The sequence below is a fragment of the Neomonachus schauinslandi genome, chromosome 3 (assembly GCF_002201575.2).
Source record: "Neomonachus schauinslandi chromosome 3, ASM220157v2, whole genome shotgun sequence".
In the NCBI taxonomy this organism is placed as follows: domain Eukaryota; kingdom Metazoa; phylum Chordata; class Mammalia; order Carnivora; family Phocidae; genus Neomonachus; species Neomonachus schauinslandi.
The window spans coordinates 141,920,227-141,933,684 of record NC_058405.1 but is presented as its reverse complement, the minus strand read 5'-3'; the positions used below and the strand labels follow the sequence as shown (position 1 = coordinate 141,933,684).

The following is a 13,458-nucleotide window of genomic DNA, read 5'->3' as shown; positions in this document are numbered from 1 at the left end:
TTTCATCTATAAGCACAATTTCAGAAAAGAAACTCACACTTAGCAGTGGACTTTAAATTGAAGCAAGAATCATGGAATACTAGACTAAGCTTTTAGGAGACAGGCAATGTGGTTTCTGTTAAAGTGAATCGTATCTGGGTAATTCATTAGTGCTTATTATGGAGAGAATCACATGTTGCCAAAGACCAAAAATGGACTTAATTTATTCCTATTTGCAAAGAGCCATTGACTAGTTTCTTAACAATGCTAGCTTAGAAATTAATAAATCCAGTGGAATTTGGGGCATATTTGGTGATAAATCCAAATTTAGGAAAAGGAAACAAAGGGAAATTTAAAATGAACAGATACATTTGTCTGGTGAAATATGATAACTTTTAGCAACCAAAAAGTATTCAACATATATCTAAATTCCTTAAACAATCCTGAACTCTTAAAAAGGTCAATTTAAATATAAAGATTTTTTTAAACACAGTAGATAATATTTATGGAAATTGTTAACCTAAGGCCTGACCTCAGATTCAGAAAACATTCATAAATTCTCAATGAGTTTTGAAGGGAAACTGGGAGACTTGGGGGTTGGATACAACCGTGACCTTTGATTGTATATCCTCAACTGTTAAAGAAAAAATAGAGCTTGGGAATATGTTTAACTTAAGATGATACTAAATTCTTAAATCTCTCAATTCTCATAATTTAAATGAGAGACATAGATTCATATGCTTTTCTCCCTCAACTAGTAATTAAAAGTAACATATTTGGATAGAAATTTTAAGCGTCTAAATTAAAGCAAATAACAATAGCTACTTTTGATTCCTATTAAATGTTGAGCACTGGGTGTTATATGCAACTAATGAATCATTGAACACTACAAAATCTAATGATGTACTACATGTTGGCTAACTGAACATAATGAAACTTCTTGATGCAGGTAATGTTCTTTAGTGTAGACTTTTAGTTGATCTTATATGGCCCAGCCATCTTAAGTATTAACTTTTCAAAAGTATATGTGGAATATTGAGTAGTAAAAATTAAGTTGTAATATACTCAAGTTTAAGAGACATATTATTCAGAGATTATACAATTTTTTTTTTACTGTAAAACATAATACCACAGTCTCAATCTTAAGAATTAAAATCCTATATGTAAACACTTAAAGAGCCATTTTTTGGACTATTACCTCTGTGTAAAAACTAGATATTCCAGCTTGACATGATGCAAAATTTTCTCCAAATTTTTTCACATAATCTAAAATGAAGTAGAAAAACAATTCAGGATTTCATTGAAAAATAGGCAAAATTCGCATAATTTTGTTAATCTTGCAAATCCTTACAAATGCATCTTTTAAGGTTGATATTTTATACTATCTCATTTTTAAAACAGTCACTTTGATAAATGTAATATCACCAATCTTTCATATTAATCCTCAAAGATATTCCTCCAAAATGGCAATAAAAATATTGACCTCTGCCTCTTTTTCACGGGAAGAACATGCAGCATATGCTCAAAAAAACTGTCAAATGAGTATCTAAGACAGATGTAGGACTTGCAGCTTCCAGTCCAGGTTTGCATTTAAAATAGGCTTCCTAGATTGTGCCCAGCTGAAAGGAATAGTGAGTCCAGATCTGCATGGAGATGGAGGGTCTCCTACTACAAAGCCCCCATGAATTGGATGCTTTTGGAACTTACTAGGAAGACAAAGCTCTGCTTCTCCTGAAGAACTGACCTAAGTAAACCTCTACAAAAATAAGAATCAGGACCACATCTTTGTTTTGGCTTTACTAACCAAAGAAAAGTTAGATAAAGTTAAATAGTTTAACTATTTAATAGATAAAGTTAAAAGTTAGAAAAGTTAAATAAATTGTTAAGTCATTTGTAATTACTAGTCCTGGCCATGATTTTTCCACTCCTCTTTAGATCTTCCCTGACTTTTTTTTTTTTAAATAAATTTCCCCATAGTCTTAGGTGCTATAAGTTTATGCCATCTTGAATTTGTTTTTAGAATGTGGCTGGGTGTATCTGAACAACAAAAAAAATTCTATGAAAATGTTTTAAAGTGTAAACCATAAACCATTAAGAAAATGAGAATGATAAACATACAAAACACTAGACTGAGTTTTATTTCAATTAAGAATTTAAAATTCACCTTTTGTCTTCTTGACACTCAAAGGCAAATCAGAGATATATTAAATGAGCTTTTCTAAGACATCACATACCACAGAGAACCCCAATATGAATAGAGTAACTGAATTTGCATACATGGTCAAATTTTGTCATGTAATAGAAATGTTCTTTGAACACTGTGGTAATCATCTTAGAAGAATGTGGAAAATGGAATACATATATATTTAATTCTTAGTTTTCCAAAGACACATTTTTAGAATTTTATTTCTGCTACAGATCTGTTTTTAATGCTCTGTTGACATTCACCCCTAATTTTGCTCACTTAATTGTTTATGGCCTAGCTCTGCATACACTACTGCTCCTAATGGCCTAGAATTTTCATGGGAAATCTTTTCAAACTTAAGATACCAACCCCTTATCAAGGAATGCATATGAATTTAAAAAACAAAAGACAGTGAGTGGGAAAGATTTGCTTACACTTATATTTGAATCTTTCTGAATATTCTTGGAAGCTAAAGATAAAGCAAAAAATCTAAACAGTTCTCATCTTGTCAGACCTTTCAATCTCAAATTTTCAATCATAATTTCATGATTTTAAGTATCTGATATATGCTGGGCATTAGACTTACACAGAATTAAAAATATATCTAATACAAAAGTGGGTAATTATCAACTACATTCAAACATAACTGGACAAATTTCTATTCCTAAAAACACAAAGCACATTTCTTGCAACTACTACTGCAATTGAGTAAGAAAAGGAAATACTCTGAGTTGTTAAAAAGAATACAGCTATTTTAAAGATCTCTCCTCCATCCTCTGTACATGCAAAATTGAAAATTAAAAAAAGTAATTAAAGGCATTCACTTGTTTCTCTTGATCCAGTTAATATCAAAAGGATTCCTTACCTTGATAGCATGGAGCTATTCTTTTACTCAGTTCTGTTCGTAAATCAGAGGGCATTCCATAGCAAACACCCGTGGGGAGCTTATTTTCATTCTTTATATAAAATATATTTTTCCATCTATGCCCACAAGTCTAAATAAAACATAAAAGTAGACCAAATGATGTGAACATCACACCCAGAATATCTGAATCCACGACGTTATCATTGGACTTAGTAACCTAGTAACTAAGTAACCTAGTAACCTACCACAATGGAGCCATTTTCTCCTGGCTGTCTGGAAAGCGTGACCCCCAACCACTGATTGTCTCTTTCTTCCAGACAAGTCTTTCCACAAGGTTCTCCATTAGGGCTACCTATAGCATTTGAAAATAATTTTATCATTAGTTATCTTGAAACCATGTTATTCTAAGACAGCAGAGAAAATAAACATGTTTATCCCCAAGTTTTCTCCTTCAGCCATGTGCAAAATACCCTTGACTCCTACTTCTCTGTCACCTCACACTTGGCGCACAGGACGGGGTCACGATGAGTTATGCTGTGCAACAGGACGGTTCTCTCACCAGGTGGTTTGCGTCTGTAGAAATGATCTCTAGCAGGTAACCTCATGAGGAGATGGGTGAACAGCATGACTGGGGGGAAGTGGGTGGCGGGAGACCAGTTTAAACCAACATGGGCCATGCAGATGCAACTGCAGTGTGTCATCTGCGGCAAAGAATTTGCACCTTTGCTTTGATCATGTGTCTAGCATTATAGGCAACAGTACCAGAGCACTTTTTAAGACATTTCTTGCATTAAAGACTCTAGGGGAAAAAAGAGAGCAATGTGGTCCTCAGTGCTTACGGCACAGTTTATAGAAGCTGGAAGGTGATAACCGAGCACACGGAAGGTCACTGTGTCTAATTAACAATATTAATAATGCCTAGCATTTAAGACACAGTGCCCTATGGTTTACATTTAGTTTATTGTGACTATTTTGAACAAAATAAAAAAGACCTGAAAAACCAGATTATTTGAGTAGTAAATAAAACACATCAAAAGGCACTTCGGTAAATGCATAAAGAGCCAGAAAGCCAAACATAAGTTAAGTATTACTGCTGGGCAATAGAGCACTTCTAAACTGTACAGAGAAAAACTGATCTTCCCAATGATAATTTCTTTCTTTTGTTAGAGCGACTTCTTTGCTTTCTAGCTGGGATCCCATTAACGTGATTTCAAATAAGTGGTTTTGGGGGAGAGTAAGATATAGTACCTTAAGGATCCTTTTGCTTTCTTCCCACCTTCTTCAATTGCCCTGTGACAGTTCCATTCCACCTGAGCTTAATTCCAAAGGTAATTACAGTTGCATCAGCCTGGCTGGATAAGGATGTGGAACGTGGGTTTATTTAATTTTGAACACCAGTCACTGGTACCACGTTAATCATACATTTTTAGTGACCATTCTCTAAATCATTAGGCACCCTGTCTCCTAGAACCTTGACCTCTAGATAAAGCTTCCTGGGCAAACTCATAATTTATGCCTACGTAAATAAGGTTAATATTTGGAAGTTAAATTAGTTGCAGTAAATGTCCTGGAGACATTTAGTTTGTCCAGGAGAAATTTTGTTTTAGGGAGAATAGAAAGATGTTTTGTGTATACATTTGTTCTCCAAAATGTTGTTCAGGACAAACAGTAAAACCCTTCAACACAGCTGTACTGAACAGTTTCCTAGCGGCTTCCCAGAAGATTCTGTTTCAGTGGGTCCAGGTGAGGCCCAGACTATCCCCAGGTGAGTCTCAGGGTCTGGGATCTTGTTACAATAGAACCAGGATAAGGTTTTTGGCCAGGTTTCTTACAGAATAGGGACTACTTCCACCTATTGGTAGCAGCTGCCTGGAGCACTGGACTTGAGAACAAGTAAGGAGAGGTCTGAAAAAAAAAATGCTGGGGTTGATAAGTAACGTCAGCCTGGAATGAAAAGGGAGTTTGCTGCAGCCCAAACCTTGATAAAAGGTGGTTCAGGTAGAAACAGAAGGCTTCTTTGTTAAAATTAACAAAGGGGGCACCTGGGTGGCTCAGTGGGTTAAGCATCTGCCTTCGGCTCAGGTCATAATCTCAGGGTCCTGGGATCAAGCCCCTCATCGGATTCCCTGCTCAGCGGGGAGTCTGCTTCTCCCTCTCCCTGCCGCTCCCCCTGCTTCTGCTCTCTCCCTCCCCCCTTCCCTCTGTCAAATAATCTTAGAAAGAATTAAAGAAAGGGAAAAAGGAAAGGAAGGAGAGCAAAGGAAGGAAAAGACAACTTTGAGTGTTGGGCGGGTAAGGTCTAACAGAATTCTTACTGTGGTTATATGATGCCAACATAATTGAAGGAAAGTGAAAGAGAGTGACAAACACAACATTTTAACTTCCACTGTGATGCAATTTTCAGTTGGACTTTTCACCAAAATGGCCAGTTTTTTTTTTACTAATGTCAAAATGGATAAATGGTAGACTGTCTACCTGAAGGTGAAATTCCTATTACTTACTACAATAGACACTTCAATAAAATATCTTCTCAGAAAATACCTAAGTCTTTCTAAAATTAATGTCACTCAGTTAACTAAGGCAACTGAGCAAGAGGAAAATTAAGGTTAAGAGAGAAGGGAGGTCAAAAATAACACCTTAGTGCTATTCAAATGAGGCATATTTCATGGACACTTTCATCATGATTACACCATTGATTATACCCAATATTTAGAGACAGATTTACTGTTCTGGAGATGCCACCCCGAAGTTCAAATAAATATAGAGCCACAAAAGATCATGTAAACTGCTTGATGAAAATGGCCAAAAAGCTTTTATGTGAATTGTTATTGCCTGTTTCTTAACTGAGCTCTTTTAAGTTGTAAATTTTAAGATGGAAACCAGAGAAACTGGGATGTTAAGCAGTTTTCTGGTGCCGTAGATGATTCCACATTACGTTAACAACACCAGGTGACACAGAATCTTCACTGCTCAGAGCCTCATCCACCATAGCCAAAGGACTCATGTTCCTACTTTCTCTAGGTCACTTCCCTCACGCATTTTTCTCTCCGTGTCTTTGTCTGTGACGCTCTCAGATCTCTGGGACTTACACCAATCACCCCCTCCTCCCCACCAGCTGCTGCTCAGGCCTTGGACCTGAATGACACTGTCCACTTTCCTGGTTCTTCAGCTTACAGATCATGGGACTTTGTCTCCCAAGGGAAGGAACCAATTCCTATAATAAATCTCCTTTTATATCTATCTACCCACCTACCACCTACCCACTCTACTGGCTCTGTTTCTCTGGTGAAGTCGAACACAACTACTACATTCATTTATTCACAACTACCCTACTTCTAAGACTTAGTCAATAATAACCTAATTCATCATGGCCAGTACCCCATCTTGTTCATCCTTATCCCCCTCAACACACAGCCCAGAAACGTGTGCTGATAATGGGTCAGTAAATTAAAAAACAGTCCAAAGCTTCAATTATGGTTTGACTAAGTTTCTTCTACTTGTGTTTTGTGTCTTAAGATGTGCACAAAAGAAAGGATGCACAGGCAAGAAGAAATTTCACAAAAACAAAGCCATGAAACAATTATTCTTCCACATGAGAAATAAAAATTAATTCTAATAAGTGCACAAACACACACTCGCGTTTACAGGCGTTTCTCCTTCCCACTTTCTGACGCTGCTTTTGCCACAGAGGCAGGCGCCCGGATACTTTGAGCACTGATTTCAAGACAGGATCAGTTCAAAGAACAGCCTGGAAGTCGCCACTGCTGGTCTGAGGATTTACTTAATTTCAAGGAACTTTTTTTTTTAAGATTTTATTTATTTATTTGACAGAGAGAGACACAGCGAGAGAGGGAACACAAGCAGGGGGAGCGGGAGAGGGAGAAGCAGGCTTCCCACGGAGCAGGGAGCCCGATGCAGGGCTCGATTCCAGGACCCTGGGATCATGACCTGAGCCGAAGGCAGACGCTTAATGACTGAGCCACCCAGGCGCCCTCAAGGAACTTTTTAGCCTTTTCTTCTGTAGTGCTTGCAGAATCTTGTCAGAGAGGTAAACCCGTGGCATCACCAGCTTATGCTCAGGGCCATCTTCAGAGCTTTCTCTTAACCTCGCTTGCCCAAGGTCATGCCTCTAGAATGTGGTTCTCAGCCCTGACTGGACATTAGGATCACCTGGGGGGAGTTTGGAACAAGTACCAGCACCTGATCCCCACTTCTGGAGGCTCAGATTTGATGCATCTGGATTATGACCCAGACGTTAAGAATTTTTTGAAAAGCTCCCCAGACAGGTGTCGTGTGCAATTGAACTTGTTCTCTACAATGTAAATGGTTATGCCTTCTCCTGTATTACATCGTCTTTGAAAATACTCCATTTTCAAAATAATTGTAATACCTTTTTGTCCTCCTTGGTTTCAGCTAGATATCAAAATAGGATATGAAATGTTAAGCAAACTTTCTTCATGTGGAAAATACAGTATTTCTAATGTGGTCAGAAATGATTATTATTAGAACTGTCATGAGAAAGTTAATTCTCATGAATTTCCCTGATGGGACATCATAAATAAACTCAGATTATCTTTATATTTTATCCAAATGTCATACTGAAATGATTTATAATCTGGTTTTCAATTCAGCTCAGACATTTCTAATCTAAACTCTTGGTAAATCAAATCAGCTTCCTAATTGAAAAAGTACTTTACATGGTTTAACATAAAAGAGGTCAGCAGAAATTAACATGTGATCATTTCCCATGCTTTTATGCAACTAGAATGACTAATCTTAGCACAGCTGAATGCATTTTCCCGGTAGATATTAAAAATACGAAGCCACATAAAACCATATTCTTTATTCTAAAAATTAGGCCCACTTTTTTTTTTTTCATTTGGGAAGGAACATACAAGATGTATGCTTTTTTACTTCAGTTTTTCATTTCCATCTATGGATTTTGTATCAGTCCATACACGTGTATAAATGTGAATGAGTGGTTCATTTTGTCAGATGAATATAAAGGCTGTCAGTACAAAGCCAGTTAGGTCCATTCTTCTCCATCCCTTTTTTGTTGCTATTCACACCGCCAGTTTTGGTGTCATCGCTCCGAGTGCCAACATATGACAGAGACTACGGAAGACTAGATATTCACTCTTGAATGTCACCTCCATGAGGGCAGATGGCCTCTTTCGTTGACGGTAGCACTCCCACAGCACAGAACGGGACGTCACGTACAATAGGCAGGACCGAAATACATATCTGCTCAGGGAGGGGATTCTGTAATACACCGACCATCACAAAAATCCTTTATGAGAATATGTCAGCGAAATTTTCACCAAACTCTCAGGGATTTAAGCTTCGGAGAGGTCTTCTTCCTTCACTACTATTTGTCTCTACTTCTCCAAAATATTATCCCCTTCAGTTTTAAGATAGTAACAGAGGGTCTGAAGGGAAACAACATTTACAGGTTTGAAGTTCTTTACAGAGTGTGATCTGGGAGGAGGACGATTGAAGACGGAGACTCAGCTGGGGCCCGTGGGAAGTGCCTACGTCAGAGGGTTTCTGTGAGGATCTTGAGGAGTAAATGAGATGCCCGTGGAGTGCTTGGGCCAGAGCCTAGCAGAGGAAGCAGGCAAATGTTCGTCGATGTTGACATTATTATTATTTTAAGAATTAAGCTAAACATGATTAAACTGCACATATGGCATGTCATATATCCTCCTCCGTAAAATATTTGTGGCCCATCACTGCCAGGCCTCATCATTCACATTTAACTCTCTTAATTTTCACAGCAGTAGCAGGAGGCTATTATCAACCTCATTTTACACGGGAGAAAATGGAATCTGAAGGAAGTAAAGTAACTTCCTTGAATCCAGGGAGCTGATAAATGAAAAGGTTTAGAATAAAAAAATCAAAACTTGTCAGAAATCAAAGATCTCTGTTACTTCCTACTACTCTATGGCATGTACAATAGAACTCCACAAATATTTCAGAGGTAGGAATGAACTGAAATCCATTTCACTTTCTAAATCTTTTTTTTCACCTTAAAATGTGTAAAATATCACAGATCTGCCCACAGACTGTTCAGTCAACTTTCTAGTGCTCAAGAAAGATGTCACGTACTTAGTCCCTCTCTTGCCCTGCCCTTTTCCTCAATTTAGATCGGTTCTCAGTATTTTGGCATTTCCACTGAGGAAAGCCCAAGGGGAAAGATCAGACTCCAAGTCCTTCTTCCTACAACTTGCTGACAGCTTGAGTGAAACACTTTGTGGGTAAGGGAGCCTAGGACTTTTGGATGCAATGACGTTTGATTTATCTGCCTGTGGCTTCCCCATCGGCTCAGACATTTGACTGGGGCTCTCAGTCTGACTTTCTAGCTACTACAACAACACACACACTGATCTGATCTTTCAAAAACATGACAAAATTTAAAGTTTCAGAAAAAGAGTGAGAGCCCTTCCTCCACCAATTCCTTTTTTTTTAAGTTGAAGTTCTTTTCCATTGAAAGATGAGTCCTACATATTTCAAATTTTTCTTAAATAATCCTGAGACATGGATGACCACTGTTCTATTCTGTTTGATAGAGTCATTTATTCAGGATATCTTTATTTGTAGAAGCAATAATTACTGAGTACAAATAATTGCACAATTCCTTCTACCTAAATTCAGAATATTAGAGAAACATATGGGATTAAAAGTGGATTCAATTCAACTATGAAGATCATAAAATCTACCACTGCAGGATTATGAGGATCATAGAAAATTTGCCCTTGTGCCTAAAAGACTTCCTGGCACCTAGTAGGTGTTCATTAAATGGGAAATGCTTCTGCTCCGCAGCCTCCCTGCGTTGCGTTGATTTAGACTGCACCAGCAGAGGGCGCTCATAGTGCTGCGAGATTTAGTCAGCAGGCCTTCAGCTCTTTCAGCCAAGTGGCCCCTTCTTGTAGTTTTTCTTATCAAATTCTAATTACTATTAAATCCATTTTGTTCACTATATTAAACTATGTATTTTTCCCACATACCTACTAAAACATGGTGGTGATATTTCTAAAAGATAAAAGTGACGTTTATGAATTCAACAGCAATAACAATAATTTTAGGTCATGAAACGTAAAATGCCAAGTTTTGGAGAAGACATGGGACGTGAGAATACTGAACTTCCAAGACGGTTTCCTCCAGCTCGTCTGGAGTCAAGATATCAAAATAAGCACAAAAGACTCAAAGATCAAAATAAACATCAAAATTAGAAACCAGTCTCAAGTATTTTCTTTCTGGAAAAACATGTATTTACATGTCATATCCTCAGACTTCTTAGTCCAAATCTGATAATGGTTCATAACCATGCATAGTGTAGGTGAGAAAGAGCTCACAGAACCATAGGCCTGAAAAAGCCAGCGATTTCAGTCCTCTGTTTCATTTTATTTAATATCCCTTTTTTACTTTATACATCTTATTTTATTTATTTTACTTTATTGTATTCAGAAAGAGTTCAGCATAGAGGTAGATGTCCCTAAGCAGAAGAGCCAAGTTTTAGGGCTGCAATTTTATAAATCAGGGTTGATCCTGAGTCATCATTAGACCTCAAAATTTTAGAAAACTAGGTCACTTGTGAGCTTAATTCTAGGTTCGGATTTTCCTCCAGGGACATTAGGCCCCAACTTCTTCAAATTCCTACAGGAAACCTACACGAGTCCTTTCACTAACTGCAGCAGAAAGTACAGCAGAAAAGTGTACCATGACTGATACATTCGGTGAGCATAATTTAAAGAGGGACCATTGTCTTAACAATAATAACTAATATTTATTACATGCTTCCTATGTACCCAAGCATACTTTTAATCCCATGTAAACACATATATTAACTCATTTAATTTTCATTACATCCTATGAGCACATATTATTATCAAAATGCAAACTGTACAGATGGAGAAGCTGAAACAAAGGGAGGTTAAGCATCTTGCCCAAAGTTACACTGCTAGTAAGCGGGGAAGGAAGGATTCAGGTAGACACTGTCAACCGCCACCCTATTCTACGTCACAATGATTGCTATTTCCCTGTGAGGCAGGGAACAAATCCAAATATTGAAATTATTCATAAACCTATACAAATTATATAATAACCTACTCCTTTAACACTAATTTCCAACATTAGAAAACAAGGAAAGAAAATTCTCTATTTCCATGGTTTTCAGTTAAGCTCTTGGACTTATGGATTCATTTGAAAAACTATCACTAATAGATGGATACCATTTTGAGTGTCTTTGAAACAAGAACAATACAAAAATGTAAACCGGGGGGAAAAAAAAAGAACCTCTAAGGAAACCTGCTCTCACTTAACAGTAGGTGGTCAATATTGAAGCACTGTGCTTGGTTTGGGAGTTTACAAGGTAGGATGGAGGAGGTCAGGAAGATGCGAGGTATGAAGTATGTGAGAGAAATAAGAGTCAGTCAGGAACTCCAGGGCATTATTCAATATAGGCTCAGATCGAGATGAGGAGTTACAGACGTCAGAGGACATGTTTCTGTCCAAAATTTAAAGGATGGGATAAGATGTTAGACAATGATTTGTGATTTGCAGATAAAATAATGACCTTCTAAAGAATATTTAAAAACTTTCACAAGACAAGAATGGGATCAGGTGACGTAGAGGTAGAAAGATTTCACAAACATAGGGTATACACTGAAAGAATCTTCAGCATAGGGTGTAAGTTTGAAAGGACATGCCTAATCCATTTCACACAGCATTTCCTACAAAAGAGATCTGATGACTAAGTCTACAGGCTTACTATTTCTGAACATACTTATTGTGAATTATAGAATTTCAAATAATTTATATGAAAAAGATTCCCCCCATTTTTTAAATTTTGGGGAGCATCAGAACAAACACACAGCATTACTGAACACTTGTAAGCCCACTTCCATGTTCTAATTTGATGTTTCCAGCTGTCTTAACATTAAAAAAAAAAAATCCCAGTTTTTAAAGATGGTCAGTTCCAAGCTCCTTGTCCCAGGAGTGGGTATTATTGTTTAGATTGCCTGGTATGAGCACGCAGAATCTTTGGAACCCAAGGCTGACCCAGACTTTTGGAAATGATGCTGAAGTGTATAGCAGAGGAATTACCCAAATCTGAGAAGTGTATCCATCCATTTCACATTTATTGAGCTTTTACTATCTGCTCATCAAAACTGGCCAGAACAAGTTCAACTACTCAGGTGTCTGCTCTTCCAGGAAACCTTCTCTCATCATTCAAACAATTTCTTCTCCCCACTGTGTCTCTATCATCACATTTAATACATACTCTCATCATGAATGATCTAACATTTACCTGTCTCTCTTGTCATCTAGAGTGATTTCTTTGAGGGCTTCAGCCATGTCTTACTCAACTTTCTATTCCTACTACTGTACTGTATGCAAACTGTACAGATGGAGCATAAGTTACCTAGCATAAGTAACCAACAAAATGTATTTAATTAATGAAGAAAGAACCCAGATAAAAGAGTTGTTGACACTTGCTACCAGTATTTTCTTACTCCTCACTTCTCCTCAACCCTCTGCAGTCTGGCTTTGCCACTAAAACTGATCTTACTAAGGTTACTCGTGAACTGTACTAAGTTCTTACACCTTGCTTGACCTCTTGGCAACTTTTGATACTGCCAACCACTCATTTCTTCCCAAGATCTCTCATCCTTTGACTTCTGTAATGCCACACTGACCCGATCTCCTTGCTACCTCTTTGGCTCCTCCTCAGTACTTCTTTCAGGCTCCTCTTTTCTTCTCCGGTCATTCTCAACCATGGATGACTATTGGTATCATCTGGGGACATTTGGAAACCCTAATGCCCTACTAAGGGTTCTGTATTCAATTCCATTGTGTGTATGTGTGGGTTGTGGGGGTGGTTTCTACACCAACAAGCAATTCTCTGACACTGGCTGGGTGCCTTACAATTCAACTCAATTCTGACACTATCTGGTGATAGCATCAGATCCCACAGGTTAAGGACTTAGTCCTACAAACTGTCCCATCCCCAATACACATACACACATACACAAACACACTTCAGATGCCAATCAAAAGTCCAGGTTGTCACCTATACGTCTAACCAACTGGCTATCAGAAGTTCCAACTACCCCATCCCTGGGTTTGATTAATTCACGAGAGCATCTCACAGAATTCAGAGAGGCATAACCAACTGGCTATCAGAAGTTCCAACTACCCCATCCCTGGGTTTGATTAATTCACGAGAGCATCTCACAGAATTCAGAGAGGCATTTTCCTTCCTAGATTACTAATTTATTATAGAAGGATATAACTCAGGAACAACCAGAAGGGAGAGATGCGCAGGGCAAGGCATGGGGAAAGGCTACAGAGCTTGCACTTTCTCTGAGCACTCCACTCTTCCCCTAATCTTCATGTGTTCACCAATCCAGAAGCTCTCCCAGCCCTG

At 37.9% G+C, this 13,458-nt stretch overlaps 1 protein-coding gene across 1 annotated transcript in view; it reads right to left on the bottom strand.

The window, feature by feature from the left end:
* The window catches only part of ITGA4 (integrin subunit alpha 4), a 75,725-nt gene that overhangs the window by 54,424 nt on the left and 7,843 nt on the right, over positions 1 to 13,458 (bottom strand). Inside the window, exons 3-5 of the mRNA XM_021702989.2 lie at positions 3,275 to 3,381; positions 3,030 to 3,159; positions 1,178 to 1,245 (exon numbers count right to left, since the gene is read on the bottom strand). Coding sequence (XP_021558664.2) covers positions 1,178 to 1,245; positions 3,030 to 3,159; positions 3,275 to 3,381 — 305 coding nt within the window. The remainder of the gene's footprint in view (positions 1 to 1,177; positions 1,246 to 3,029; positions 3,160 to 3,274; positions 3,382 to 13,458) is intronic.